A 25,903-nucleotide genomic window follows, 5' to 3' on the forward strand; every position below is an offset into this window, starting at 1 on the left:
CTGTAGATTGCTCAATTTTCAATCGATTTTAGAACAGCTTGGTTTGTTCTAAACGTCAGAGATGTACTTCTTTTACTGCTTACATAAGAATAATTAAAACCATTGAATTCATATAAAACTTATATTAAGTAGATAGGTAATAAAGAAATAGCTATACACACACAGATATTATACTGTCAATCTTTAATATTTACAATATTCAAATAGACAAAATAAATAAATGATGATGAACAAATAACAAAAAAGTAATGCTAAAATGAAAAAATAATGACATTTGAACAAAAAATAAATAATAAATAATGAAAAATAATAAGGTTCCCACACTTTTCAATAAATCATTTTCCAGGATTTTTGCAGTGTCCCATAACCAACTGAAGTTACAACAATGGAGTGGGCAATTTTTAAGTTAATCCAGCCTTCTTAAAAAAACAAGATTAAAGGTTGATGACCAATATCTCTAACTAGCTGCACAGTATCATGTTAAGCTTTTGATAAATCTCAGGCATGAAAATTGTCTGCTAGCTGTCTTTTTAGTCAAAGGTTATTTAGTGTCTTACTATTCTTAATTTATGGTTTATACTTATATTGTAATCTTCACAATTTTATCCTGCTGGTTTGAGGACTGCAGCGAGGACCTTCCACTTCTCTAAACTTCAGGCTGCCACTGCAAAAAAATAAAAATGAACACAGATATCTTTTTTCAGCATAAATGGATGTAAATGTAATTTTATTATTTAGCATTGTACTTCTTTATTACTATCAGCTTTCTAATGCACAGATTAAAAACAAAGCTCAACCAAAATCAATGCACAACAAACAGAGATGTTGTCGTTTCTTTTCATGAACCTGGTGCCTACATCACCCACAATGCATTTCGGCTGCAGGCTAACTAATCCAGGCATAGATGTATACAAACAATAAGTCTAAGGTCTCAATCAAAGTCTCTTAACCAGCAAATAAATACAACCACAACCACAAAGAATGTAATTTCGCCTAAAGATTCGGTTCTCAAAAAACGTTGGTCTCAGGAAAACCTAATAATTGAAAATCAGATTGTGAGTAACACCATCTTCAATGTGAGTAGCCAGGCAGAAAAGACACACAACTATGCCGCATTTTTCAAAACGAAAAGCTGCGATTTCGGAATTGAGCCTGAATCATAGCCACGTTAATAAGGTTTGTAATGAACTAAACCGTTTGTAAATCAATCAAGAATTGAGCGAGTTATGAGTGTTAAAGTGAGGAAATCATCCACCTTACCATTGACTACAGTACAGTGCGCCAGAGCAGTCCCCTGTCCTAAGATGGCCGCCAAGTGACGACACTGCCAACTCCGTCTTACATGAAGGCTGAATCCCAAACCGCCCCCTACACACTCCCCCTCCACTACCGAGTGTCACTTCAAAAGAAGTCACACTTGCAGCTGTCATCAACATCAATATGTTTGTTTCATCCTCCTTTTTGACGTTGCACTTCCTGAAAAAGTTGTCCAGAGTGAGCATCGATGCAGACTCGCTATTTAAGGGCTGAACAGTCCACTCTCCCTCCGCACTACGCGGTTTGGGACGGCCCTTAATATGGAGGACCCTCTGCGGGAACGCGCAAACGGAGGGGTAGTGTGTAGGGATTGTGTGTAGGGGGCGGTTTGGGATTCAGCCCTAGTGTTTGTATATATCTATGGTCCTGACTGGTTCCAGGAAACAGATCATCTGTCTGAGCGTCCAGGTGTGGACTGAAAACCTTCTTCTTCTTCTTCTTCTTCTTCAGCGCTTTGAATAAAGTGTAAGTTTGCTTTGCTTTGTTGCAATCAGTCAGTATTTATATTATATTATTGACTGACTTCAGTCAGTTTGATCAGCTGCTGATGTTTCTTTGTTTCTTCACAATACAAACTGCGTCATGTCTTTCTGACTTTGGGTTTCTCTGTGAGTCTCTGCAGCTCCATGACTCCATCTGCTGGACGGATAGTAGAAGTGCAGCAGCTGATCTTTTCCAGGAGGATCTGAGTGGATCAATGATGTTTGTTTCCTGTCCAGGTGAAGGTAGAAAGTGTGTGTGAGCTGCTGTGAGTTGAGCATCATGGATGAGTGTGAGGACAGAGAGGAGGGAGTCCCTCCCTCTAAAAGCTCTCTGTGTGGGGAACAGGAGAACCAGAGCAAAGCTCAGAGGTGAGACCACCATCTCTAACTGTCCAGGACTCTGCTGCATGTCAGAGCTCAGCATCACATCACTGCTGCATCATTATTCACAGGAATCCACCTGGACCTGGACCTGGACCTGGACCTGGACCTGGACTGAGATCGAGACCTAAAACTAGACCTAGACCTATACCTAAATCTAAACCTATACCTGGACCTGGACATGAACCTGAAACTGAACCTAAAACTAGACCTAGACCTATACCTAAATCTAAACCTATACCTGGACCTGGACATGAACCTGAAACTGAACCTAAAACTAGACCTAGACCTATACCTAAATCTAAACCTATACCTGGACCTGCATCCAGCTGTGTGTCCTTAAAGAGCGACTGGTCTAATGATCGCCTCATTAACTTTAAAGATCATCAAAGATCATCTGCTGCAGAGAAGTAAGCTGTGAAATCAAACTACTGACTGTTGTGTCAAATGTTCTGTCATTGTTCCAAATATGTTCCATCATTAAATCACTCTGAAACTCTGCTACAAGATTCATGTCTGAAAGAATTTAAAATGAAATTCTCTGACTGGCGATCTTCCTCTTTATCTACCAGAATCCATCAGAGACCAGAGTTCTCTGGGCCTGGACCTGGATCTGGACCTGCATCCAGTTGTGTGTCCTTCAACAGCGACCATTCTAAGGATCTTCCTTTTCAGTTTAAAGGAAAACAACCTCCTGCTGCAGAGGGGTAAGATCCTAGTTCACTAAAATATCAAGAAATAGTTTTACTGGACAAAACTCCAGTTCTGTGATCATATAAGCCTTGTTAGCCTGTATGTTAGCCTGTATGTTAGCCCAGTGGTCCCCAACCTTTTTTGTGGACCAGACCGGTTTAATGTCAGACAATATTTTCACGACTGGCCTTTAAGGTGTGGTGAATAAATACAGCAAAGTAAAATGATATGAGCAGCATAAAACTGGTATTTTTTAAATATAGTAATAAACTTGAATCCATTGTGTCCAACTTTATTAGCAGCATCCTCGTAACATTGCGACAGCAACACAACGTGAGTCACATCCTCTCTGTCCCTGAACACTCTCTGGTCGCTATGGTAACGTTTAAACATGCTTTCAAAATAAGATACATCACAAAAACAAATATAAACTGCATGAAAAATACAACTCACCATAACACTGAATCAGTGGGAGTCCTGAACTTGTTTCTCTGAAACGAGACGATCCATCTAGAGGTAATGGAAGACAATGACACCTGAAGTGTGCTGTTTATGTCTGTTCTACTCCGTCATTTTGTTTTGGTTGCTGTCACTGCGGTAAACCCCACTTCACACAAATACGATGTCAGAAATGGGAACAGAGTTTTATAAAGATGTTGCACATAAACAAGTAGTATTGGCTTGTTGTCAATATCTGTAGACTCGTCAGCCTGGAGTGCGTACCACGGAGATGTATTAATCCTCTTGTGTCTCGATGTCCTCTGCTATTTCCTCAATGTGCTAAGTGACGGTGTTAGCAGAAAGAGGTATCTATGCTATAATTTTAACCACAGCCTCTCCTAGAAGTTCACGGCAAATGTCTTTAGTGGTGGGCAGGATCATTTCTTTACCAATAATGAATGTCTTGATAGCCTTAGTAGCAACAGTTAGCCACCAGGTATGATGCTCTCAGTGCACTCACATTTGTTGATGTGGTGACCTTCAGTAATTGCTTCTGTCCTTCTTGTTCACGTTTTTTTCATTCAAAATACTCCAAAGGCTTGTCTTTTAATGCAGGTTGCTTTTCAAGCTCAGCTGGGGTTTGTTCCCAGAAACACTCAGACCTTCAGCCGCCTCCCATCAGAACAACATGCAGCAGAACATTAGCCTGATTTGATAAAATGAATTGGAACAAACTGAGGCCACTGTCGGAGAGGATCACTATTTGTCTGATAGGGTGCTGACTCAGGGTTGGATAACCAGGGTCACACCAGGAGTGCCGGCCAGAGCACCACTTAAGGCCGCTCAGAGTATAAGGTGAACAAAGGCTAGGAGGCAGATGTTGATACCTTTTCTGTACTTTGCTCCTTATGCAGCATCAAACAGAGACAGACCAAGTCTTTGGTTCGTGTGTGGTTTTGTACAATAAAATAAAAGATACAACTTAGGTAAGAATAAAGAAACATATCTATGAATGAACATAAAGTATAACTTGTCATGAATTCAATAAACAAACAACAATTAAATGAGGGAAGTAATCAAAGATTACAGGCTTAATTCTGCCACGCAGTGATAATAGATACTTTAAACATGCTGTCAAGTTACCGTAAATATCACACAGCCTACTTCCGGCATAACGCTGTTACTGTGATACAACTTCCGGTAATGATCCGCGCTAAACAGCGACAACGAACAGCATCAAACTCGGTGCATTTGGCACAGTGACAACGCCCCCCAAACTACACATACACCAACAACTAACGTACAATCATTACTAAACATGATATTCATCACGAAACAACACATATATACCACACAGATCACACAACAACCGCACTCACCCGTCATCTACGCACACACATCAAGTCTGCAGCAAAGGTCCTGCGAGAGTGACACTAACCAGCAGACCAGCGCACACACCCACACTCTCAAGCTGCATGACGTCACTCACCACCAGGGGCGTATTTAGTCATTTGGGGGCCCAAGGCAAATCCAGTCATTGGGGCCCTTGACATCCTCGTACTGCACTGACAAAAGTTTTATTCTCACCTCAACACGTCTTTAGTGTGGCAGCAGCAGCAGGTTCAGCCTGGATGAAGTTGTATGTTGCGTTTCTAAAAAATAAAATAAAAAAGGACACCACAAAAGATAACAAGGTCAATTATGAGAACAAAAATTTTACCAGTATAATTTCATCAAATTTACCTTTTGTCTTTCCGTCCTCCCTACTTTCTCTGTGATGGTTTTGTCTCCCTTCTGTCTTTGTGATGTTTTCTTCTCTCCCCCTTTCTTGCTCTCCCTTCTTTCTCTGTGATGGTTTTGTCTCCCCTTTTCTTTGTGATGTTTTCTTCTCTCCCCCTTTCTTGCTCTCCCTTCTTTCTCTGTGATGGTTTTGTCTCCATTTTTCCTTCTCTTTCTCCCTTCTTTCTCTGTGATGGTTTTGTCTTCCTTTTTTCTTTGTGATGTTTTGTTCTTTCCCTCTTTCTTTCTCTTTCTCCCCTTTTCTCTGTGATGGTTTTGTCTCCCTTTTGTCTTTGTGATGTTTTCTTCTCTCCCTTTTCTTAACATTATCACTAAAATTTAACCTTTCGAGTCTTTGCCTCAGCAAACTTTGTAATGAGTAGCTCCATATCCAGTGACTTTCTGACTTCCTGCTCAATGGAGAGTACTGCAAGTGATTACAGCCTGTCCTGGGACATAGTTGACCTCAGGTAGGTTTTAATCATTTTTAGTTTTGAAAAACTTCTCTCACCTGAAGCCACTGTGGCAGGGAGAGTGAGAAGAAGTCTGAGAGTGATGCTGAGATGTGGATATACGTCAAGGATACTCTCCTTATATATGTAATCAAGCATCTCAGATGGAGTTGAGATGTGTGTGGGAAATGATCTGACTGTACCCTTAATCTCCAGCTTGAGGTCCTCTGCATCAATATCATCCATCTCCTGCTCAAGTCTGTGACAGCATTCATCTAGCCTCTTTTCCTTCTCAGTGTTTCTCATGACATTAGTGGAGAAGAGAAATCCATACAACTTGTAAAATGTTTCCATGTGCGAAAATCTGTCTTTCAATGTGATCAGGGCTGTATCTATGAGAGGCAGGAAAAACTCTCTTTTGAACAAATCCACAGCAGTTGACTGGGTCTGCTCTTTTCCCTCATACTCAAAGTGCCGAGGTGTTGTTCTCTTACGCACCTCTGGCCAGCTCATCTCCATCTCAAGCTTCTCTGTAATTTCCCTGGCATCTGTTTGCGCAGACTCCAATCCGTCATTTCGAAATTCCTCAAGGAAGTCTGTCACTGCTTTAATTTCCTTCTTAACAGTTTCAACTGAAACTTTGGGGCTCTGCAGTATCTTGCTCACTTTATTAATCTGAAAGAGCACATTGTACCAAACGATAGTACTCACCACAAAGGGTAATCTCTGCATCTCTTGGCTGATGCCTTCAGCTGTAGAGACCACATCAGCATCCCGTTTTTCTGCGGCATAGTCCTTCAAAGCTGTCAATGCCTCCAGGATTTCAGGCAACTGATACCGGACAGCTTTCACAGCTTCCACTCGACACTCCCACCTGGTTGTAGACAAAGCCTTGAGAGTGAAGTTCTTCATATGACTTGTGAGAATGGTCCAGCGGTGAACAGAGGAGCTGAAAAGGGTGTAGAGTCGCTGTAGTAAACCAAAGAAACTGATGGATGTCACAGATGACTTTGCTGCATCACCAACAACCAGGTTTAGAGTATGGCTTCCACAAGGAACACACAAGGCTTTACTGTTTAGCTCCAGCACTCTCTTTTGTACTCCCTGCTTTTTACCCTGCATATTACTGCCATTGTCATAAGACTGGCCTCGACAGTTAGAAAGATCCAAACCTAGATTTTCTAGGTGTCCTAAAAATGTCTCACATAAGCCTTTCCCTGATGTGTCAAGTGCCTGAAGAAAACCAATGAAGTGCTCATGAATGGCAATACCTTTTGAGGTCTCACAATTCACAATGCGGAGCACTACTGAGAGCTGCTCAGTGTGGCTGACGTCTGGTGTGCAGTCCATGATTACAGCATAATATCTGGCATTCTTGACTTTTCACAATTGTATCTATTGTGCTCTTTGCAACAAGAGAGATTAACTCATTTTGAATGCTAGGACTGAGAAAAGTCTCACTTTGTTCTTTTGCCTGTATTCTCCTCGGATGCTCCCACATGATTGGGTCGAACTGAGCCATCAGTTTCACTTCCCCAAGGAAGTTTCCATTGCCAGCCTCAAACAATCGCTCTGAGTGTCCATGAAATGAAAGATTACGCTCTGCAAGATGGCTCACAATTGCAATTAATCTTGTCAAGACCTCTCTCCAGCGGTTTATTTCAAGAGCAAGTAGATTTTGATGAACCTGATCTATGGCTGTTTTCGTCTGTAGCTTCTGTGTTAGAGTGCGCCATTTTTCCATGTTCGCAATGTGTTCAGCAGATTTCTCATGTTGTCTAAGGGTAACTGAAAGATTCTTCCAGTCACTAACTCCATCCCCACTTAACTGAGTGCTCTTGTCTTTGTTACCAAACACACGGCAACAAAAGCAGATAACACTGTCCTTACATTCACTGTACATCAGCCAGGACCTGCATATCTTTTCTCCATTCCTCATGTTCATATAGTAGTAGTTATTAGTAAATCTGCGGCCCTCTTCATTCCTTGGAAAATTTTTGTCTTGGATCTGAACAGGACATTTCTGCACAATTGAGCAGCGCTCATTGTCTGAAAGCTGTTTCGGCCAGAGTGCAGGATCATCTTCAAATGGGGAATATTGATCAACAACGTGACCACTAAACTGCTGAGTGAGTGTTGGTGTCTCACAATCCATCTCCTGTTCATCGTCCTGAGAGCTAGACTGGTCCTTTCCTGGGTCCATCACTGTCTCATTCTGAGAATCAACACATAAGACAGTGATAATCGTGTACCCAGTTGTTATTACAACTATCTGACAGCCTAAGTTTCTAGATGCATAACCGTTTTCATATATTTCCCCATGTCCAGTGAATAATATTTTTCACTAAACAAAGATTTTGAATCAACTAAATATTGTGAAATGGAGGGGATAATTATCTAAGAACTATCTCAATACTATTGCTGTGATTGAAAATAACATTAATCAACATTTAATATAGTTTACCATCTCGACCGATTTAATACTCACATCTTCATGAAAAGAATCCCTTGCTTCACTCGCCACATCTCCTCGGCTGACACTGACAGCAGAGCTGCTCCTGACAGCAGCGTCTAGCTCTAGCTGTTGCAGAGAATCCCCACTCGGTGTCACCGTGAAAAAGGTTGATACCTTTGGTAGTTTTGATAAAACTGTTTATTTTCTTCTCGCCTTCTTCTCTTCTCTGCTCCACTCAGATAACTCCGCTTCATCTTTCTCACTGCTCACCCGCTCTCTCAGAACTGCGCCAACAAGTTTGTTTTGCTGCCATCTTCCTGAATCAAGCCTGCACGTGCGCAGTAACATGGAATAGTCCATTGCGCGAGACAGGAGGGGGGGATAACGATCATGATAGTGATAGATCAACCATTTTTATTTATTTTTAAGCGTGCAAATTAAGACTAAAACAATAGTAATTGCTTCAAATAAAAAAACACCTTTATTAATCAGCTTTCATGAGACGTTTGGGGGCCCCTGGAAATCTTGGGGCCCCAGGCAATTGCCTGTGTTTGCCTAATGGTAAGTCCGCCTTTGCTCACCACACAACTATCACGTGAACAGGCCCATCCACAAGGTTAGGAATGCAATTAACACTACTGAGAACAGATAACAAGGTACATCAGAAACAGTGATATAAACTGGCAACTTTGGGGCCTTTTCTACAGCCACATTGTCAAAAATACCCTCTCAGAAAACACCAAAAACACGCATTCAGTCCTCCGTCCTAACCCGTCATTTCAGACCACGTTAACCGATGACAATATTTTATAAAATGGAAGAGCAGAGATTTAAACTCTGGTCGAAACAAACAATATATTTGGATGATTTGTCTGATTTTTGTCTTCCCAAACACCCTGTCTGGTTTAGAAATGGCAAAAGGTACTTTTAAAGATGTCATAGAGGAAGACTAGAATACTTCCAGTACTGTACAGTCTGAGTGATTATACCATCCTTTTTGCATCTTTATAAAAATGGGGCGGCATGGATCAGTGGGTAGAGTGGCCGTCTTGCAGCCAGAGGGTTGCCAGTTCAATCCTTGGCCCATCGTCCTCATGTCAAGGTGTCCCTGAGGAAGACACCTAACCCCTAATTGCTCCTGATGGGGTGTGGTTAGCACCTTGCTGGGCAGCTTCTGCCATCAGTGTGTGAATATGACGTATCTTGTAAAGCATTTTGGGTACCTTGCAGGTATAGTAAAGCGCTATATAAATATTTACCATTTAAAGTCTTTTGCTTCATGCCTTTATTTTCCACAAGTAAAATACCACAGGCAAAGACATCAGAAAATAAAGGATATTTAGAATAATTCCTGATTCATCCTTGTTATATGTAGTCTACTTTAATTCAGTCAAGAAAGTGAAAAGATTAGAATCTTATCTGATAATAACATCAATCATTTGACAAATCATTTAAATGTCTGAGATACAAGTTTCCGTGATGTAATGGTCTCTATAGTTAATGCTTTTGGTCAGAGTAATAAAGTATATTGAAGGACGATTGATAAAGGCCTGTCACAATGACTGTCTGGTTATCTCTGTACTGACAGCTGTAATATTTCACAGATAATTAGATGGACGAGTATATCTGAAGTTGTTTTTACTTCCAATTTGTGGTGAGGCTGGAAACTGAGAGACAGAGTTAAAGTTTGAGCTACAGATTTCTACATCTGAAAGTGGAATTTGTGTAGCTGGAGAGTGAATTGTGTATTTGATTTAATGACATGCTGCTAATCCACCATGGAGGACATACAAATATATAAATATGGCAACACGATGTCTTCAGTGTCCAACAGGAATATCTGTTGCTGTAATGTTCAAATTTGACTGTATTTTATTACATCCAGTAAGTGCTCATGGCTCACTGTGTAGAGCGAATAAAATATATTGTTTGTACCAGAGTTCAAATCCCTTTACTTCTTTTTAAAAAAAAATATTGTCAGCAGTTAACATTTTCTGAAATGACGGGTTAGGAAGGAGGACTGAATGTGTGTTTTCCATGTTTTCTGAGAGAGTAGTTTTGACTGCATGGTCTCAGTTTGTTCCACTTTATTTTATCAAACCAAGCTAATGTTCTGCTGTGTGTTGTTATGATGGAAGGCTACTGAGGGCCTGAGTGTTTCTGTGAACAAACCAAAGTTTCACTTGTAGTTCTGCTGTAGATCTGTTCCACTGAACTCAGACAAACACACAACATAACAGAGGACGTGCTTCGATGTTGTAGGTTTTCTTGGTGAGACATTAATTAGTTTTCTGTCTTATTATAAACCAGACAGCCTGTGTTAAGTTGTGATTATCCCCAGTTAACCTGGGCATGTTTCCTGAACAATCACTGAAAAATCTGTACGAATGAAGCCGGATTTTGTGGAGCCAAAATGAACAGAAAGTTCCAGCAGTGGAAAACAGACTAATGTTGGAATCTCTGATGAACATCATGGACCTTCAGCTGGTGTTTGTCTCTGTGTGATAAACTGAGAGTTAACTGTTGATGTTGATCCACAGAGTGGAGCAGCAGAACTCAGAGGTTCCCAGAGCTCAGTCTGTCCAGCAGCATCACCTGGACTCCATATTCATGGTGAGTTGATGGACAACAAGTTGTTCTCCATCTGTTGTGTTCAGGTGTCTCCATGCTGCTCTTTGTAGACCAGTGGACTGTCAGTGTGTCCAACATGGATCTGATGTTTGGCTCCATGATTTGACTCTGATGGACTCATTGACACATTTCTCTGTTCCAGCTGCTGGAGAACAACATGGTGACTTTTGTGAAGAAGGTGCTGAAGAAGATGCAGAAGATTTTGAGTCCAGATTACCCAGAATGTTCAGAGAGTCAGAGGGAGAATGAGGAGGAGTTGGAGGGTGATGATGAAGATGAGAAGAGCAGCAGAGAGATGTTTGAGCAGATCACAGTGTTGTTCCTGAGGAGGATGAAGCAAGAGAAGCTGGCTGACTGTCTGCAGAGCAGTAAGAGGATTTGTGTAAAGACTGAAGCTGCTGATTAACACAACATTTACTAAAGTCTCAGAATATCTTCACACAATCAGTGTTTAGGAGGATGAACTGCTGCAATGTTTACTGTCATTTATTCATTGATCTCATGTTGTTTCTTCATTCAGAACTTGCTGCTGCAGTTTGTGGACGTGAACTTAAATGTGGTCTGAAGAAGAAGTTCCAGAGAGTGTTTGAGGGCATCGCTAAAGCAGGACAGCCGACCCTCCTGAATGAGATCTACACAGAGCTGTACATCACAGAGGGAGGGACTGCAGAGGTCAATGATGAACATGAGGTCAGACAGATTGAAGCAGCATCCAGGAAAGCAGACAGAGCAGAAACAAGCATCAGATCAGAAGACATCTTTAGAGGCTCACCTGGAAGAGATGGACCAATCAGAACAGTGATGACACAGGGAGTGGCTGGCATCGGGAAAACAGTGTTAACACAGAAGTTGACTCTGGACTGGGCTGAAGACAAAAGCAACCAGGACATCCACTTCTTGTTTCCACTGACTTTCAGAGAGCTGAATGTGGTGAAAGAGAGAAAGTTGAGCTTAGTGAAACTTGTTCATCACTTCTTCAGTGAAACCAAAGCAGCAGGAATCTGCAGCTTTGAAGACTTCCAGGTTGTGTTGATCTTTGACGGTCTGGATGAGTGTCGACTTCCTCTGGACTTCCACAACAATGAGGTGCTGACTGATGTTACAGAGTCCACCTCAGTGGATGTGCTGCTGACAAACCTGATCAGGGGGAATCTCCTTCCCTCTGCTCGCCTCTGGATAACCACACGACCTGCAGCAGCCAATCAGATCCCTCCTGACTGTGTGGACATGGTGACGGAGGTCAGAGGGTTCACCGACCCACAGAAGGAGGAGTACTTCAGGAAGAGATCCAGAGATGAGGAGCAGACCAGCAGCATCATCTCCCACATGAAGACATCACGAAGCCTCCACATCATGTGCCACATCCCAGTGTTCTGCTGGATCACTGCTACAGTTCTGGAGGAGCTGCTGAGAAGCAGAGAGGGAGGAGATCTGCCTACAACCCTGACTGAGATGTTCATCCACCACCTGGTGGTTCAGACCAAAGTCAAGAAGGTCAAGTATGATGGAGGATCTGAAACAGATCCACACTGGAGTCCAGACAGCAGGAGGATGATTGAGTCTCTGGGAAAACTGGCTTTTGAACAGCTGCAGAAAGGAAACCTGATCTTCTATGAGTCCGACCTGACAGAGTGTGGCATCGATATGGAAGCAGCCTCAGTGTACTCAGGAGTGTTCACACAGATCTTTAAAGAGGAGAGAGGACTGTACAAGGACAAGGTGTTCTGCTTCATCCATCTGAGCGTTCAGGAGTTTCTGGCTGCTCTTCATGTCCATCAGACCTTCATCAACTCTGGAGTCAACCTGCTGGAAGAACAACAAACTGCCTCCAAGAACCTTAAAGTTTTTCAAAACAAACCTACACTACACCATGTCCACCAGAGAGCTGTGGACGAGGCCTTACAGAGTCCCAACGGACACCTGGACTTGTTCCTGCGCTTCCTCCTGGGTCTGTCACTGCCGACCAATCAGAATCTCCTACGAGGCCTGCTGAGACAGACTGGAAGTCTCTCACAGACCAATCAGAAAACAGTCATCAAGTACATCAAGGAGAAGATCAGTGAAAATGTGTCTGCAGAGAGAAGCATCAATCTGTTCCACTGTCTGAATGAAGTGAATGATGTTTCTCTAGTGGAGGAGGTCCAACAGTCCCTGAGATCAGGACATCTGTCCACAGATAAACTGTCTCCTGCTCAGTGGTCAGCTCTGGTCTTCATCTTACTGTCATCAGGAAAACATCTGGACGTGTTTGACCTGAAGAAATACTCTGCTTCAGAGGAGGTTCTTCTGAGGCTGCTGCCAGTGGTCAAAGCCTCCAACAAAGTTCTGTAAGTAGTTGGAAACTTAAGATGCTCATGTTGAGACCTCTTCCATGACAAGAACTTAACAACCTGGAACCTGCATCATAGAACTAGAACCTGTAAGAACCTGTGAAGTCTTGGTTCCAGGTTCTGTTTTAGTTTCCACTGTTTCACAAATAGAATCTTTCAGATAGACGCCAATGAAAAGTAAGCAGAACAAACATTTCGTGTTCAGTTTGTTCAATCACTGAACTCAGTGCAGTTCAGCTGATGGACAGTTGGACTGTTGTTTACATTCTTATTTGAGGTTCAGATCCAATTCCTGCTCACCACTGGAACCCAAACAGCCACTGAAGCAGTGTTACTTTCTGTCCTCACTGAGATCAAAGGCATCCTCAGTTCAAATCCTTTTTGGTTCACCTCCTCAGATGTTGTGGACTCTGATCCCTTCACTCCCAACTCTCTCTCCTCTCTGGGCAACAGGAAACATCCCTACCTCAGGTGGTTTATGAGACCCTGAGATTTGGGGTTGAAGAACATGACAACATACTCAGGTACTGGCTGATCATTTTTGGAAACACTTCCTGGAACATAAGCTTCTAGGTCTCCAGGTCTGTCAGGAATGATGGAGTGAAGCAGCAGCCCTGCAGGTGAGGACAGTCATCATGACTGTTGATAAGCAGTGTCCTCATGTCCTCTGGTCTGTGGTTAAGGTCAGTCCAGTCTTCCTGCTGCTGATGGCTGAGTCCCTTCAACTGAAGTGTTGGTGAAGGATAGAACATCCATCCAACCTGTGGTGAGGTTCATGGTCTCTCTGTTCTCCCTGAAGAGGAGCTACACCCTCATAGGGACCCTATGACCTTTTTCAGATGAGAGGCTGTTAAAGGTTGTTGGTTCCTTTCAGACTGTAGGGACTGAGAGCCAATCACTGGGCAGCAGAGTGTCTCCTGAGACTGAGAGAGAATGAAGAGTCCAGCTCACTGACGCTATGAGGAGTCCAGACTTCATCAAGAGTGGAGATAAACATTTTAAACACATGAGTTTGGAGATCCTTAGTCTGGTTCCAGTGGGATTCATGTGTGAGTGAAAACCAAAGCCTGAGTCTCAACAGCACAAGAAGAAACAAGAAAAGCACTCATGGAGCGCAGTACTCCACCAACACTGTTCATTCCCCCATATGGCGTTGTCAGAAATGCAGCATATTTTTTGTAGAAATGTAGCATTTTATTGCTATTGTTATTACTGATCATCAGAAATGACGGCACTATAGAATGTGTCCATTAAATATAGATGTACCCACAAAGAAAATGAGCTCAGCACAGACATGTGTTATGTATGTGTACGTTATATACAGATATTAAACTGTGTGACCTACATATGTGTAAATTATTCTTACAAAGGTACATTGATCAGTTCATCACTTTTTGCAAGGCTTTGTTTTGCTAGTGTTAAAATAACCGTTCCCTCCATATTTTTTAATGTTATAAGCTTTTTTTTTATGGCACCATGTCCGTGGCACAGGAAGTGTTTATGTAATAAGCGGTGTCTTGACGTGAGGAAGAAGCTGCCACAGGCCACAGGCAGCTGAAGTCTGAAAATTCAATGGTTTCAAGGATGGAAGGACAACTCAGAAACACCCTCACAATTTAATCAATTGTTTCTTGTATCATTTCCAATGGATAAGTCAGTAGTAGGATCACAATCATGTGACCGTCTTTAGGCAGCTGATGCAGCGTTCACTTCTTGTCATGGTTACAGTGACGCCGTGCCGGCCGCTATCTTTCAGTGGGAAATCCTGAACAAATCCATGGATCCAGTCTATAAGCTGCATCACTGCCAAAATCTAATGAGGTGGTCCTTGTGTCATTTCTGACCTTCCCTGAAAGTTTCATCTGAATCTGTTGGACAAACATACGCCTATCATCACATAATTCCACCGTTCCTTGGCGGAGTAATGAAGGAACCTGAACAACAAGGACTGGAGATCAGAAGATGTTTGTTCTGTAACATCAGAGAATCAAATCAGAATCAAAAATAAAGGTGGACAAAGAAATTAGTGAAAAAATCCAACATTATAATCACAGTAATGAACAATGCTGACCTTTCTTGGACTCATTTCTTCTTGTTTGGCCTGAATTCTTCATTTAGTAAATCTAAACTGTCAGTTTGTTTTTTTCAATCTGATCAAATACTTTACTTCCCAGCTGCAAAGTAATCTGATTACTGTAATGTGCTACACTTTGGATTATTTTCACATTCATATAATATTGCAGAAGATTGTCCTCACTGCTGCTGTATTCTGGACATAGTCGGATGTATTTGTTGTTAAATTCACTGCTGTCTTTTCAACAGGACAGAAAATACTGTACTTAATGTTTTACTTCTTTTCTTGTCTTTGTCTCTTCAGACTGAGTGGCTGTAATCTGTCAGAGAGAAGCTGTGGAGCTCTGTCCTCAGTCCTCAGCTCCCAGTCCTCCAGTGTGACAGAGCTGGACCTGACTAACAACAACCTGCAGGATTCAGGAGTGGAGAGTCTTTCTGCTGGACTGGAGAGTCCACACTGTAAACTGGAAGCTCTCAGGTCAGGACTCATCAACCTGTTCAACTGATGACCATTTAAAATGTGTTTTTATTCATGATGAACAGAACAGCTGAGGTGGGAGGTTTTCTGTATTTGTATGACTCACATCAGTTCTGTTACTGACAGTGATGTGCACAGATAGACACCAGGTGGTGCTAGAGCACCTGCCCCTTACCCTCAGTATCAAGCAGGTACCCTCCACGGGCCTGTTTCACGAAGCAGGTTCAAGAAACTCTGAGTGTAATCCTCAACTCTGAGTTGATCTACTCTGAGATAGAAAACTCTGAGTTTTCGGTTTCACAACGGCTGATTTGAGTTGGTTTAATTAACTCTGAGTAGTTTCACCCCGAGTTACGCGCATGCACCGCAACTCTGAAAAGACAGCATCAATGGAACCCCGATTCGACGAGTCACCATGGAAACGGGGAAGTGAAAGGCTGCGTTTTTAAACTGGACGTTTTTAACGCGCTCATATGGCGAGTTTGAACACGTATTTAGAAAGAAGTGCAACACCGCTGCAGCTGCAAAAGAGAGAGAGACGGCGTAGAGAACACTGCTGCCCGGATCAATGCGTAAGTTTAAATGTAGTCCTTTGTAATCGTAATAATATTACAGGGAATAACTGTCTGAATGGCAGCCTAGTAAGTTATTTCATTTAGGTGGAATCCCGCGGAGGAGAAGCGCACGGGGCAGCAGCTTAAGATGAAATATAAAAACATTGTTCAAACAGGTCAGACCTCGGCATTATCTCATGGAGGTACTTCATGTTGATCATGTTTTACATTGTAAAGTAGCCTAAATATTAAGTGACTGTTTGACTGTGCAGTTGTTTTATCCACACATAGCCTAAATGTCTGCATCCATATCATGTCCTGTTAAATAATTAAGCCTATTTAAACTAACATAGACTTCTGCTCAGCCAACAGAAAGAAAGCAGATGCCTGTAAAACGGTGGTATAAAAGGTCATGGATGCATATATATATATATATATATATATATATATATATATGATTATTTAGTTCTCTTTTGTGTCTTTTTTTTGTCTTTTGGCCCCTTCACACCACAACAGACCTTGTAACTGTAAGTAGGCAATTCTCCAAAGATTTATCCAAATGGTAGTTTAAGTTTACTGAAACATGTCACTGATCTTGGATGAAGAGAATGAAACTGTGTCTGCTGCCTTTACAGAGGGGGATCCAGAAAGGCATACAGAGGTATGTTACTGATAGTTCTCTTCCCATTCATATTTTGGGTGGAATATAGAGTGTGACATTTAGCCTACACTGAAGTATTGCACATTCTCATCTTTTTAACAGGGTTGTTGCTAGAGGTACGGACCCGTACCCATAGCCTGTGGACTACGGATACGGCACTTGCCATTTGCCAATCAGATATGCGAGATCTGGTCATGTGACTCTCAGTAGACGCGACGCCAGAGGTACGGACCCTAACCTTAACCTTTGCTTACCTTTCAACAATTTGCAGTGGTTAGCGGCTTCCTGACTTGCGAGACTCGCGTATGGGTCCGTATCTGTCTGGCAAACGGAAAGTGCCGTATCCGTAGCCCACAGGCTACGGGTCCGTATCTGTAGACACTACCTTTTAACAGAGCATGGCTGGACAGCAGCAGGATGGTTCCTCAACTTCCACTGCACAGACTGACACAGTGAGATGGATGTTCAGGAAACACCAGAGCTTCATTCTGTGGAATTCATGTGCAACTGTATAATTTAATGTCCTCTATGTATTCCCAGTTATCAGTAAAACAGATTTACAAACTGCATTTGCTGAGAAAAATGAAAAGAAAAAAAAAAAACAGATTAGGAGGGCAGATCTGGAAATTGAAATACTGGAGCACAAGTTAGAGGTGGTGATGGTCACCAGTGAATTATGTTAATTATTGGAACATGAACTGAACTATCTGTTTATTTGTAGGAAATAAAGAAGAGCAAATGAAATGTGTATCATGTCTTTATTTGCTGTGGTGGTGATGATGGTGACTTAAACTCTAAAGTGATTCTTGCATACGGTGTCTCTGACTGCTCTGCTGTCCTGGATAGCTGCAGGTGGATGGGCTCATCATCTGGGTCTTCAGTTTGTAGGGCAGGGTGTTGCTCTCCTCTAATAGTGGTAATATTATGAAGAACAACACATGCCACAGTAATATCACAGGCCCTCTCAGGGGTCACCCTGAGGAGACGCAGGCTCTGGAAACGGGCTTTCAGCAGGCCTATGGTCATCTCCACCCAGGCTCTGGTCCTGCAGTGAGTCCGGTTGAAGTTCTGTTGGGGGCCTGGTTCAGGGTATGAGGTCATCAGCCTGGGTTGTCATGGTAACCCCTGTCACCCAGCAGAAGGCCATCAAACTCTCCTGTAATGTATAGTGGATACATCAGAGCATATTAAAGGAGGGAGACAAGAGAATTCTATTGTGAAAATCTTTATGCTGCTGACCACGCTGCAGTCTGTTGCTCAGGTTAGACTCTCCATAAATCCTGGAGTCATGAACAGACCCAGACCACGTGGCCTCCACATTAGAAATGATGTATGCAGCATCACATATGATCTGGACAGTGCAGAGAATGACAGATGTTGAACTATGATGCAGTCTTTAACATTTAGAAACAGTAGTCAGTCTACCTGTAGCCTACCTGCACATTTATGCTGTGAATGGACTTCCTGTTCATGATGTGAGGGAGCTGTGATGGGGATGTGTGTGCATCTATGCAGCCAATCACAGTGTCAGGAATGGGGGTGGTTGTAGAACCCAAAAGCAGTAACCAACAGGTAGACAGTAGGTGTTATAGAACAAAGGATTTTATTAAGAAAAAGTCAAAAAACACATCCACCAAAATAACTAGGAACAGGCGCAGTGTTGAGTTCAAACAGTTACTCTCTCCTTAAACCCTCTTCAATTAACTCAGGTGAACAGAGCGTACTTACATGCAGTAGGGCAGTCTCAAAAGTGAGAGCCGGTAACTGAGGCGAGTCCAGAAAAACAACCAAAAAAAACAAACAAGTCCAGCGGGGAGTAGTCCTTAGAGGAAGCCAGAGCACTCAGGCTCCAGAAGGAGTCTGAGGGTGCACAGCATGAAGGTCAGTCAAAGTTGATGCTCCCACAAACAATGAGGGGAGCAGAGGGCTTTTAAGCAGAAGGGGAAAGGCAGGTGACTGACGTTGGCTTGATTACTCCTCAGCTGATTCTCATGCCACACTCAGGTGTCCTCCAGCGGGCGATCAGCTGGGAGAGAGAGAGGGAAACAGGAACAAAAACCGGGCAGGAGCCAGAATGGCTTCCTGACACACACTGGGAAATCCTAAAAGAAATTCAAATGACTAATCCCAGTCTGAGACTGCAGCACACTGTCATTAACAGAATATGATTTAAAATGAATTTAACAGATCTCTACATCATTCACCTGCAATTCTGTGGATCCTCCTTGATGTTCTGACAGGTTTGTGTCCAGGAAAACCACAATGACGGTAAAAGTCGTTTAAGGTTCAGGAACACTTTTCTGACTGTCCTCCATACAGTGGCCTTACTCTGCATCTCCGACATTATACATTTGGTAATGTAAATGTAAGGACGGATTAGGTTGTTTTTGTAGATTATGGACTTGAAACGATTACGAAACGGTACCGCTCAAACCGATAATTGTCCGGAAATGCGAGAACATTTATGCTCGGTCTGATAACAATCTACCGACGAATATTTAATTCTCTGTGCAGTAATGCTGCTCCTTTATCCACTGGATCGTTAATAAAAGCTGTTTTACGCCAAAACTCGCTCGCTTACTGACTGAATGAATGAGGAAATGAAACAGCGTGTGGCTGAAAGAGGGCGGAGACAGAGAGAAACTGGAGGTTTTCTCAGATAAACCTGCTGGTGACCAGGTTAGAGTCATAGAGTCTGTTACTGCGGTAACTGACCGAGAGTTTAAGTTACCCCTCTTTGTGAAACAGGCTAGAGTTACCCCTCTGTCTCAGGGTTAAGTTACCTCGCTTCGTGAAACGGAAAACTCTGAGTTTCCCTCATTTCAGGGTTAAGAAACTCAGAGTTTTCAATAAACCTGCTTCGTGAAACAGGCCCCACGTCTCAACGTTATAAAAAAAATGTAAACATTAAACACACACACATGACCCGTGTCGTGACTCGCCCCATCTCGTAACGTGAACACCACCATCCAGGTAACACCCAAATGAATCCAGTGTTTTGTTCATCAGCCTCAGTTGCCACACGGTGCATTTATTACTCCACCAAGGAACGGCAGAGTTATGTAACGATCGATGTACGTTTGTCTGTGAATCTTTTAATCTGTTTGTCTGTCTGTGTGAAACGTTACTCAAAAACGGACTAATGGATTTGGCCCAAATGATTAAACTGTGGGCTGTTTCTGAGTCCTGCTACATATTTAGGTCATGTATGAAGCAAACCCCAGACAGACAATGGTGAAGCTCCTGATGGTTCACAAAGCCTTTATTTATGTTCAGCCCTATTTTGAACATAAATTCACCTTTCTGTCCTTCACTCCTTTCTTGTCTCCATTCCAGCTGCTTCTAAGTTTAAACACATCCTTTACTAGACAGCAACAGTGGAACCGTTTTCTTTCATCTTTATGTGAATTTTTTTTACTTTTCAGCAGCGTCTTCGTCATGTAAGAAACCTCTTCTTAGATAAACACTTCCTGTGCTGCTGGAATGGCTACAAAATAAAAGCCCTTACCATTAAAAATACACCCTCAAAATAAAAGCATGGAGGGAACGGTTATTTTAATAGTAGCAAAACAAAGGCTTGCCAAAAGTGATGAACTGATCAACAGACCTTTATAAAAGTAATTTACATGTGATTCGGTATGAATACATAACATGTACATGGATAACACATGCCTGTACTCACTGAGCAGCCTTGGCAGAGTACTGCGCTCTCTGAGTGCTTTTCTAGTTTGTCTCTGTTGTGAAGTAGCCTGTCTCATGTAGCGCTAAACAACCGTGCCTAAATTAGCCAGCTGCCCGCCTGCTTAACAAGCTCAACGCTACACATAATAATAATCAATTAACAGACATAACGTGATGACGATGACCTCACAACCAGTGTTATTTGGTGAATTGGTACAGCATGTGATCTGTATACTATAACTGAATATTTAGTTTGTGTAGGTTTATTATTAGCCTGCAGTAGGTTGAGGCAACACTTGCTGTGACTAATTTGCTAAATGACAAAAAGAAAAAGTAGTTTTCTGCCTTGTTGTAGCCTAATGTCAGGAATCAGTCTTGATATTGTGGATCTCTTTTAATTTACCAATTTTTAAGGTACAATGTTTTATTGACTCTTTGTGTGTCATTATTAAGATGTTAAAATGAATGTCGTTACGGAAAATGTGTTCCTGATTTTGTTATTTTTTCAAATCTCACACTGTTATATTCAGGCAGCCAGTGGTTCTACACGCTGCACAAGGTGCCCTTTTTATTATTACTATAATTATTATTATGAGTTTATTTAAGAAGGGACCATGTACAATATTAAACAGAAATGTTTCCATTTGATGCATTGTACCAGAGATAGCTTTAAGCTAATTTTCATCTGCAGTCCCCCAGCAAGTCACAATAAAAACATCACAACATTACGTTATAAAAAAGTACATGACCAATGAAACAAAATATTCCACACACACACACACACACACACACACACACACACACACACACACACACACACACACACACACACACACACACACACACACACACACTTAAAAGCACAGACACTCACACAAAAATGCCAATTAAAAGAACATTGCTAGACTTATCAATTCCACTGAGCACCTGCCCCCCAAAATGTCTGTGTACACCACTGATTACTGACCTTTAGCTCTAGATTCTCTTAATGAGGCCTCTTTAACTACAGGAACATAAAAACCTGGAACCTGCATCACAGAACCAGAACCTGTAAGAACCTGTACAGTCTTGGTTCCAGGTTTTGTTTTCGTTTCCACTGTTTCACAAAACAGAATGTTCCAGATAGACGCTGATGAAAAGGAAACACCAGAACAAACCTTTAGTGTTTGATGTTTGTTCGATGACTAAACTCTGCAGTCCAGCTGTTGGACAAGAAGCAGGAAGGAGGAGATGTGGAGAACAATGTTCAGATGTTTGACCACCTGAACAGTCCACCTTCTCACCAGCAGAGATTCTGATTTATCCTGATGACTCTGTGATTCCTGATCACCTGATAGGTGGACTTACTGCTGCTGTATTCTGGACATAGTGGGATGTATTTGTTGTTAAATTCACTGCTGTCTTTTTAACAGGACATAAAATACTGCACTTAATGTTTTACTTCTTTTCTTGTCTTTGTCTCTTCAGACTGAGTGGCTGTAATCTGTCAGAGAGAAGCTGTGGAGCTCTGTCCTCAGTCCTCAGCTCCCAGTCCTCCAGTGTGACAGAGCTGGACCTGACTAACAACAACCTGCAGGATTCAGGAGTGGAGAGTCTTTCTGCTGGACTGGAGAGTCCACACTGTAAACTGGAAGCTCTCAGGTCAGGACTCACACTTTGAAAGTGAAAGAAAATAAAAGATCGATTCTTTATTTGCTTCAGACGCATCAAATCTGAACCAAAATGCAGCTGAAAGACAAAGAAGAAAACAAAGAGTGAGAAACATCCAGCCAAGTGTTGTCTAGGGGTGAGAATCACAGGGTACCTCACGATACGATACGATACAATACGATACACAATACATGGCTCACGATACCGATATATCACGATACAGGGATACTGCGATATATCGATATATTGCAAGACAATCACATAACAATACATCACAATATCTGTAAGTGAAAATACAAAATGCATGTAGAAAGATTAAGTTGAGTACTTTTTATTTACTGCAAAAAATGCATTTAGGTGTCACTTTCATTAGATTTGACACAAATTTGGATAAATCACTTAACAAAAACTGCCTGTATAGTCTTGCCATAGGCTTCTTTTATAAACACACTGACTGCAACTCATGACTAATGTTCATATTTCTTTATATAATGTAAACAAAAAAGTGGCTTAGTGCAAAACCAATATGTGCCTGTAAACCTATACACATCATTTTATGCATATCTGGACAGATTTTATGGCTTGTCAACCTGTATTATGAACCTGGAACCCTTAGCTGCTTCTTTTATGTAAACCTAAGAACATCTTGGTGTTTTACATACACCTGGGAACATTTCAGTACTTTGGAGCAACTAGTATAGCAACCTGAGCACATTTCAATTCTTTGTTAAATAAGCATGTTCTTCTTCAGGAACAGCAACTGATCAGCATGCTCAGAGGTCAGCACACTTCTCTCAGCGGTGATTATGTCACCAGCAGTGGAAAAGATTCTTTCTGCAGCTACACTAGTCCCTGGAACACTCAAATACCTTTGTGCTAGTTTAGCAAGGAGTGGGAAGGATTGTCCCTGAGATTTCCACCATAACAGTGGATCATCTGTCAGTGGTAGTGATGGAGTGTCTTGGTACAGTTTGATCTCCTTTTCAACTATGGGAGTAGCTGACAGCAAGGGGGCCCTGGTGGTCTTGAATGTCTGCCCCAGAAGGTCAGCAAGTGCTGATTTCCTCTTCTTTTTTGTGTGGCACTGGAAACTGGAAGGATGGTTCCTATTCTCACTGGTGCCAGGCAATTCAGCAGCCCTCTGCTCATTGTGTCTTCTCTCATCTGCAGAAGTTCCCCCTTGAGCATTATTCTCAGCTTCCAAATCTGCATCCTCCTGTAGAAAACAGTAGCACACATTTACATATTTATCTAAAAACATGTTCACATCAATTAATTTTCATTTTAAAACTAGTCATTTTAATTACCTTTAGAGCAGCAGCTTTTGACACCAATTTGGCATACGTGTCCTGCACATCTGATGGTGAGACGAAGAGCAGAGATTTGAACCTGGGATCCAAAGCTGATGAGATGTAAAGGTAGTCTTTCTCCTGTGCAGAGTCATATCTTTTTGATAGGTCTTGATTAGAGCTGGGCGATATATCGAATTAATTTGATTAATTTGATTTTATTTTTTCAATTGATGTGTAAAAAATTTAATCTCAACATCGAATTTAATGTTAATGTCCCTCCGCTATTTTTACCCGACGCTTGTAATAGACACAGTCGCCATACCAGGAGGACTGGCGCCGTAGCACAGTCCACAGTCAACATTCTCTTACAACTGAGCAATAGACGAAGAACACACAAACAGATACGACGGGGATACGCATAGATATCATATCTATGGGGATACACATGAGAGATGGAGGTGGAGAAAGGAGAAGAAAATGAGGACGATACTGTGCAAAAAAAGGGTACCGTGACTTCAGTAATATGGACTTGGTTTGGATATGCGAGGTCGGACACGGAACAGACCGAGGTGTTGTGCAGAGAAAAACAAAAAAACAGCAAAGTGTAGCTGCAGTGTTTTAAAAAAAAAAATCGATTAAAATCGTTTATTGGATTTAAAGCCAAAAAAAATCGAGATTTAATTTTTTGGCTATATCGCCCAGCCCTCGTCTTGATTGATGGCGCTTTTTATCTCTCAAACAAGTGGACAGTCCTCAACAGCGCAGGTTGTCTCACTCAAAAGCTGGGCATGAAGCGGAACAATGATAGAAATTGTTGGGCTCTTCTCCCCGCACATGATGTTTGTGGCCCCCATCATTGGTTTAAGAGCTTGTACAGTCTCTTCGATATTTGAGATGTCTGTGTCATTCAGGCTGCAGTCACTCAGTCTTTCTCACCTTTAATGACAAATTGACATAATTGACCTATTAAATTATTATTATTCATGTTATATCCTTTGTAACAGTAATATTCAACCCACGTAACCTTAAATCCCTTCACAGATGCATAGGACTGTAATTGAAATCATTTACATACATATATATATATATATATATATATATATATATATATATATACAGTATATATATACAGTGCCTTGTGAAAGTATTCGGCCCCCTTGAAATTTTCAACCTTTCGCCACATTTCAGGCTTCAAACATAAAGATATAAAATTGTAATTTTTTTGTCAAGAATCAACAACAAGTGGGACACAATCGTGAAGTAGAACGAAATTTATTGGATATTTTAAACTTTTTAACAAATAAAAACCTGAAAAGTAGGGTGTGCAATATTATTCGGCCCCTTTACTTTCAGTGCAGCAAACTCACTCCAGAAGTTCAGTGAGGACGTTAGCAGTGTTAGCCGCTTTCGCTGCTAGGAGTTCAGAATGGTGGCGTTGCAGGTGGGTTTGCAGGTTCGTGGTGTTGCCTGTGTGCTTTACTTTTGCGAGGCAGTTCTTGCAAATTACATAGTCTTTGTTGAGCTTGCTTGTTCCCTCAATGTTGCGAAAGCCGAAATGGGCCCACACTTTGGACTTAAGCGTGGATGGGGCGTCGCTTATGTTGACATTGCTTTCAGCCATTATACCTGTATAAACTCTTCTCGCTCAAGTCTTTCCCATTCATGTGATTAACGCCACCCTGTGGAGACAGGTTTGGAGCGCCTTATTATATTAATTTAAGTATCGATATTTGGCGCCAGCGTATCAATAATCGCATCGCACGAGGAAGGACGACGATATATCGCTGCATCGATATTTTGTCCCACCCCTAGTGTTGTCCGTCAGGTTTGTGTTGTTTTGTGTGTACAGGCTGTCAGGCTGTCTGGTCACAGAGGAAGGCTGTGCTTCTCTGGCCTCAGCTCTGAGCTTCAAGACCTCAAATCTGAGAGAGCTGGACCTGAGCTACAACCATCCAGGAGACTCAGGAGAGAAGATGCTGAGAGCTAAAGTGGAGGATCCACACTGTAGACTGGAAACTCTCAGGTACAGACAGACAGACACTCTCAGGAACCTTTTAGTCTACCTTAACACAAAGAGTGGAAGCAGAAGAACACTGTTAGCTCAGCTACACACCATGACTGAAGGGAAGAGGAAACTGTTAGCGTAGTTTAGCTCAAAGACAGGAAACAGGGCAAAATGCTTAGCGAGATGAAAAGAGGAACCATAAATGAGTAAAGCTGAATAATGAGTTCAAACTGAGCTGGAACGTGACCAGTACAGGACAGGACTTTAGAGATGCTGCATTCAGGTGTCTGTGTCTCCATGTTGGACTGGTCCTTTATCAGTGGAACAGTGTGAGAGCCATGTAACGTCCATGTGTGCTGCTGAAAGAGTCTCTGCTGCTCTGACCGTCCTCCTCCTTTCAGGGTGACGCCTGCTGGAGTCCGATGGTTGACACCAGGTCTGAGGAAGTGTAAGTGTGTTTGAATGGATTGATGGAAACAAAGCAGCACATTCAAGCATCTTCAAAGTGTCACATCTCTGAGGTCATCATCAAAGCTTTAATACTGATC

At 42.0% G+C, this 25,903-nt stretch overlaps 1 protein-coding gene and 2 long non-coding RNA genes across 48 annotated transcripts in view; 2 read left to right on the forward strand and 1 right to left on the reverse strand.

The window, feature by feature from the left end:
- Window positions 1-25,903, reverse strand: part of LOC127537218 (uncharacterized) — a 116,489-nt gene that overhangs the window by 46,702 nt on the left and 43,884 nt on the right. The gene's annotated exons all lie outside the window — the stretch shown is intronic.
- LOC127537214 (NACHT, LRR and PYD domains-containing protein 12-like) overlaps window positions 1-25,903 on the forward strand; it is a 153,219-nt gene that overhangs the window by 43,313 nt on the left and 84,003 nt on the right. For 24 of the 44 annotated variants that reach the window (XM_051959287.1, XM_051959286.1, XM_051959267.1 and 21 more), the window contains 2 exons: window positions 15,339-15,512; window positions 21,876-22,049. The exons of 6 other annotated variants lie outside the window; for them this stretch is intronic. In XM_051959287.1, coding sequence (XP_051815247.1) covers window positions 15,339-15,512; window positions 21,876-22,049 — 348 coding nt within the window. Of the gene's footprint in view, window positions 1-15,338; window positions 15,513-21,875; window positions 22,050-25,199; window positions 25,374-25,756; window positions 25,804-25,903 lie in introns of all 44 variants that reach the window. 14 more of the 44 variants (XM_051959271.1, XM_051959280.1, XM_051959295.1 and 11 more) reach the window with 4 other exon arrangements.
- Window positions 16,676-17,471, forward strand: LOC127537222 (uncharacterized). The gene is made up of 2 exons (XR_007946848.1): window positions 16,676-16,727; window positions 17,123-17,471. It is a non-coding gene; the product is annotated as an uncharacterized LOC127537222 (long non-coding RNA).

This window comes from Acanthochromis polyacanthus, chromosome 14 (assembly GCF_021347895.1).
Source record: "Acanthochromis polyacanthus isolate Apoly-LR-REF ecotype Palm Island chromosome 14, KAUST_Apoly_ChrSc, whole genome shotgun sequence".
Classification (NCBI taxonomy): Eukaryota; Metazoa; Chordata; class Actinopteri; family Pomacentridae; genus Acanthochromis; species Acanthochromis polyacanthus.